The sequence below is a fragment of the Medicago truncatula genome, chromosome 5 (assembly GCF_003473485.1).
Source record: "Medicago truncatula cultivar Jemalong A17 chromosome 5, MtrunA17r5.0-ANR, whole genome shotgun sequence".
Lineage (NCBI taxonomy): Eukaryota > Viridiplantae > Streptophyta > Magnoliopsida > Fabales > Fabaceae > Medicago > Medicago truncatula.
This window is the reverse complement of record NC_053046.1, coordinates 27,758,141-27,764,309: the sequence shown is the minus strand read 5'-3', so window position 1 is coordinate 27,764,309 and position 6,169 is coordinate 27,758,141. Positions and strand designations below refer to the sequence as shown.

The following is a 6,169-nucleotide window of genomic DNA, read 5'->3' as shown; positions in this document are numbered from 1 at the left end:
TGTATGTACTTAAAGCCGAGAAGCTCCTTACAATAAACGACATGCTCCCCAAAAGTATCCAGGCACGCCTTACGACAAACAGGACACACTTCATCAATAGGAAATAATGAAATCATAAAGCGATATCTAAGGTCAGTACGATACTTCACTGGTGACAAAAGATGACCTAATCCATCAATCAAAATAGCTAGAAGAAAATCCTGAACATTCAATTTATTACTCATACAGTGTACAAGTATTTTTCCAGGGACAAGGGACAGGGGAATAACACGTATGCTTCTATACTAGTATTATTATTATTATTATTTCTGGTCAAAAAGTGTAGGTTCTATACAAAAACAATTTTATATCGTTTGAACAGAACAATATGTGTCACAGACTTCCATACCAAGTTTCATTTTCTTTATTTCAAGTTAAATCTTTTGGTTTGGATGTACTTAATTTATTACCAATGAGTCACTAACTAATGATATATATACAGCTCAAGTGGTATTTTGTTTAGAGTTTGTTACAATTTTAATTAATTACTTCTGCAAATACAAGTGTTTGAATTGATTATATATCACAAGAAGGTGCTAAGAGCCTGGCTCATTAGGAGATTATTTATAAGACTATAATCTATAACTTTTTATAGTCTCAAAAGTCCAATATGTGTCTATTTGTTCCTCATGATGGGGGCACAGGTGTCAATATAATAATTCATAAAATAATTATTTCTCTCTCTTTTTCATTTTATTTTTATTTTTTGTCGTTTATATCTGGGTCCCTCACTTGAGACCACTCTATATTTGTAACAGACCAAAATAATATTCTGCAAATAATATTTTACTTTTGATAAGGAAAAAACATACACCTAACATCACTACAATTAAAATGTTATCTCCTTATGGAATAAATTAAATAGTGGTAATGATTGATCAGAATACACAAACAATAACACATTAGGTATAAAACACAATTTATCTTATTGGATTATTGCTTTTGCTTCTTCAACTCTTGTTAACTTTTCGATTTTTAGAAGAAATGAATTTTGATATTTTAGAATTTGACTAGTATGTAAGTAAAACATAATCAATAATTTTTTATTCAAAAATTAAACTCGATTTTCCTGAAATTCAGGTCGAAAATAAATAAAATCTAGCATCAATTATTTTAGGATCAATATTTAGTTATTGTCATAAAGCTCTAGAATCTTCAACCTCTACATTTAAATTTGGATTGAAAGGTTTCAAAATACTCTATAGCCACTATAGTTTAGAAATTTTCAATCCTGTCATTATGAGCTTAGCTCAGTTGGTAATGGATAATTCATATTATATGCAGAAGTCGTGGTTCGAACTCTGGACACCCTACTTATTTTCATTTGAGGTGAATTTCTCTAACCAATAGACTACTTGATAAAAAAATGAATAAATTTTCAATCCTTGTATCATCAATATCAGACGGTTGTTATTTTAAGTTTGTATTTAAAATATAATTTCATAAAGATAAAATATGAATCATTTGATATTAATCCAACCACCATATCTCAAAAACACTTAACTATAGTGACTACATGTTATTTTGATGGTAGGAAACTTAAGGGTCTCTAAAGCCAAAAATAAAAGAGCTAAAGTTGTTTCTTGGAAGCCACTCTTTGTACATAGCACGTCTCCTATATAAAGTGCTTCCTATGCAAGCTACACTTTGTAAATTGTGATTCCCCTTTCACTATCTCTCACATATCTTCAACCTTTTTCTTAATCTAAAAACCATATATAATTTTTGTCACTTTGAGTAGAAGTCGTTGACTTTTCATACCCCCCTTCTTCTAAAACACAACATCTTCAAGAAAACCATGGCAATGAAAACCAAAAGCAACAAGGTGGGAAATGAATTTGGTTGTGGTTTCATGGAGAGGATTTTCAATCTCAAAAGTCCTAGGCTAAGAAACTCATTAGTTCATTCCCTACCAATGAAGGGTAACAACATTGATCATGTCAAAAATGAAGCAAAGTTGTTTCCAAATAAAGAACCAAAGGTTCCACAAAAAATTTCCAATGAAAATCGGAAGCGTAGTTCAGATGCTACTGCAAGAAGCTCGACATCATCATCCTCTGGTGCTAGTTCAACCCTTAAAAGGGTTGAACAAAACCATAATACAGATGATGATGTCAAGCTTCAAATAGAATCAGCGCGAAATTCTTTACAACTTGCTAGAATAAGCACTATTCGCACGCGCGACAACAAGAGCAACAAGTCCATAACCAAAGACTTTTCTCCCTTGAAACTCACTGGAAACTTGCTTGTGAATAACACTCCAAGAAGAAAGAGTGTTGATAGTTTACCTAAGCATTTAGAGTTAAACTCAGTTTCAAGTTTTTACAATGGTAATAATAATGGAAGGAAAGTGGTTATGGGGAATATTATGAGGAAGAATAGTAATGAACTTGCACAGTTTCTAAGTCAAAGGCACAATATTGCAGACCCTGAAGTGTTGAAATCAATGGGAAATGAAGCATACAAAAAGGGTAAGTTTGAAGAGGCTTTGGCTTTGTATGACAAAGCAATTGCTATTGATTCAAATAAGGCAACTTATCATTGCAATAAGAGTGCTGCTTTGATTGGATTAGGAAGGTTTCAAGAAGCAATTATTGAGTGTGAGGAATCTATTCGGTTGGATCCTTCTTATAACAGAGCTCACAATCGTTTGGCAACAATATATTTCAGGTACACAGTCACAATAATCACATGGGTTTCATTTAATGCATTAAGGTTTTGATAATATAAGTGCTTATCACATATTTGCTTATGTATAAGTTATTTCTATAACAAGATAAAATAAAGTCCAATTGTTTTCAATATAAGCTATAAGCTGTTTTCATAAGCTATCATGAAGTGTTTATGCGAATAATCTGAAAACAGCTTGTGGACATGCCATAAGCTATAAAATTGAAAAAGTTTTGATGTCTCAGCTCAAATCGCACTCAGATATTTTTTTACATTGGATATGACATTGTGTTTGTTTAATTTATAGCTTATAGAATTGCAAATTTTAATGCAGATTAGGAGATGTAGAAAAGGCACTGGATTGCAACCGATCAACCTCAAATGTTGACTCTGTGCTTGCTTTTCAAGCTCAGGCTCTACAAAATCACCTGAAGAAATGCATAGAAGCTAGGAAATTCAATGAATGGAGTGTTGTACTAAAGGAAACACAGTCTGCATTATCCTTAGGTGCCGATTCAGCTCCACAGGTTAGTTCCTTTGTCAACCATATTAGATTTTTACAATAAATAATTTATATTTTCTGTAGATCTTATCAAAACTTATCCTATAAACAACTAAGCTGATTAAAGTTGTTTGTATTTGTGGTAGATCTATGCTTTACAAACCGAAGCCTTGCTGAAGCTCGTAAGGTACCAAGAGGCATATGCTGTGTATGACAACATGCCAAAATTTTCAGATGATTGGTGTAACAAGATATTTGGTATGGCTACTAGTGCTTACCTGTCGATGATAAGCGCACTGGTTTACCTAGCATCCGGCAGGTTTGTGAAAAGAAATCATTTTTTGACAATTACTTCAATCACGATTTATGTATATTTCGCCATTGGTATGCAATATGCTGGTAAATTTGCAGTCCTTTAAGTCCCGTTTTTTGAGACTTATCTTGTTGAGAAGAAAACTTAAAAGAGTTAATCTGATACTATTAAACAGGTTAAAGGACCGCAAAATGTATTTTACCTAATTCTGTAAAATTGTTTCAAATTGTAGACCACATCATGTGATGTGGCTGTAATATTTGAACCGCATTTGCATAACAACGGTGTTTTTGCAAATCATTGCAACTGATATATTTTCTGAGTCTTGTTTGGAATGAACTCAAGTAAAATTGAACTTTGTTTCTTAATAGGTTTGAGGAAGCTGTGAAAACATCTCAGCAAGCAGATAGAGTTGATCCAAGCAACAGAGAGGTAAATGCAGTGTTAAGGAGAGCCAAAGCAGTAACATCATCTAGAATGAGTGGAAACTTACTCTTCAAGGCATCAAAATTCATGGAAGCATGTGCAGTATACAATGAAGGACTAGATCATGATCCACACAACTCAGTTCTGTTATGCAACAGAGCAGCGTGTCGTTCTAAGCTAGGGCAGTATGAAAAAGCAATTGAAGATTGTGATGCTGCACTTATGCTTAATCCATGTTATAGCAAAGCAAGATTAAGGAGGGCCTATTGTAATGCCAAGGTACTTTAAATGTTAGATTTATAATAACATGTGACTCGATACTATTAATAATTTGAGAAAATAAAAGTGTTTGAATGTAACCACATGTGTCAGTGTCGGACACTGACACATGTTGAACATTAACACGTGTCAGACACCAAACACGCCTTCAATTGTGGCTGCTCACAATCAAATATGGCTGATGTGGTCCCAACGCAGTCACATTACGGTCAGAGAGACATCAAAATCTTGATGTAGCGGTTCAGATTGCAGCCGCTGACCTTTTTTTTCTTTCTAAAACTCTGCATACTTATGTACGCTTAGTAACTGTATCGCTATATTATTTTTGTTCATATAGTTGGAACGATGGGAAGTTGCCATTCAAGACTACGAAATGTTGATAAGAGAAAAGCCAGGGGATGAAGAAGTGGCAAGGGCTTTGTTTGAGGCTCGGCTCCAACTCAAGATGCTACGTGGTGAAGATATTAAGGATTTAAAATTTGGTTCAAATTTGGTTTTCATCTCAAGTAATGATCGTTTCAGACATTATGTAACCTCGCCTGGTAAGGCACAATATAGTTTTTTCTCTTATACAATAAATTACACATGAGAATTACAAATGAATTTACCAATTTCAAATGTTATTGAATAGGTATGGCTGTTGTGCTCTTCAGTAACAAGGGAACACACAAGCAAGTGTCGATGGTGTTGGAACAAACCAGCAAGAGATTTCCATCTGTTAATTTCCTCAAGGTTGGTTTATTTTTAAGAGTTTAATTGGTATGCGCAGTCGGTGTAAAAATACTTTACAGATGCATCCGACCATATTTCACCATGTAGAAGATATGATGGTGAGATATGGTTAGATGCATGTGTGAATCGTTTTGGCGAGTTATGCTACCAATCATATCTTTTTGTTAAGTTAAGAATCATAAAAGTTATTTCAATATCGAAACTAGGCCATTGTTTCTTACTTATATGACTGAACTACAATTATTCAGGTGGAGATTGAAGACCATCCCTACTTGGCAAAATCAGAAGGTGTAAGCTCATTCCCAGCTTTCAAAATATACAAAAATGGATCAAGAGTTAAAGAGATTTCCGGCAACAACCACGAGTTCTTAGAAAAATCGGTTAAATTCTATAGCAGCTGAGATAAATATTACACTCTTTCAAATGGAACATTATATTTATGAGCAAGAAACGAAGAGAAAGTGTTAAGATTTTCCAAAATGCAAAGGAAAAAGGACTTTGTCCGAAATAATTCCAGCTAATTCCTTTTCCATAAAAAATTTGCTTCCTTGTATATCAGTATAGTACACAGAGAAGTCTATAGGAAAAGGAATTCTTTCCGTTGGTTATAGATTCTTTTATTTCCTTGGATCCTAGAGCATTCTTCAATATTCATATATCAGATATTTAATGTATATTTGTTTTACATTGGATATAACCTTAAAAACATAGGAGTTTAAGGTTAAACCAAAGTTTGCAAGGGAATCTGCTACCTGATTTCCTTCCTTATATATGTGAGTAACTATACAATTCATGTTTCTAAGCGTAATGAAAACATTGCTCCATCTATTTCTAATTTCCCATGTAATATAATTTGAAGATTTGAAAGCTTGCGCCATCAAAGATGAGTCTGTTTACAGCTAGAGATTTAGCCAGTTATTTTCCCTTGCAATTTCTATAGCTCTCATAGCACCACAGTTCAGCTAGATATGATGTTTAAATTTACCAGAGCTGCGGTTATAACAATTTTACGCTGAGGGGACCAAGAATTTTCACAAATACTCCAAATATCTTCTATTGAAGTAAATTGCAAAGTAAGATTCAAAGAGATTGCAAACCAAGACTATAACTTCACTGCAAATGGGCAAGTGAAGAATAGGTGGAATGTTGATTCAGTGCTCTTACGACAAAGAGTGCATATTGAGGGAAGTTTGCAACCTCTTGTCATC

General features: G+C 33.7%; 1 protein-coding gene across 1 annotated transcript; it reads left to right on the top strand.

Moving 5' to 3' along the window:
* Positions 1-1,650: 1,650 nt before the first annotated feature.
* Positions 1,651-5,838, top strand: LOC11433042 (TPR repeat-containing thioredoxin TTL1). Its single transcript, XM_003615014.4, has 7 exons — positions 1,651-2,709; positions 3,044-3,236; positions 3,358-3,530; positions 3,896-4,229; positions 4,567-4,771; positions 4,861-4,961; positions 5,210-5,838. Exons 1-7 carry the CDS (start codon positions 1,838-1,840, stop codon positions 5,360-5,362), a joined length of 2,031 nt encoding a protein of 676 aa, XP_003615062.1. The 5' UTR covers positions 1,651-1,837; the 3' UTR covers positions 5,363-5,838.
* The last annotated feature ends 331 nt before the right edge of the window (positions 5,839-6,169 follow it).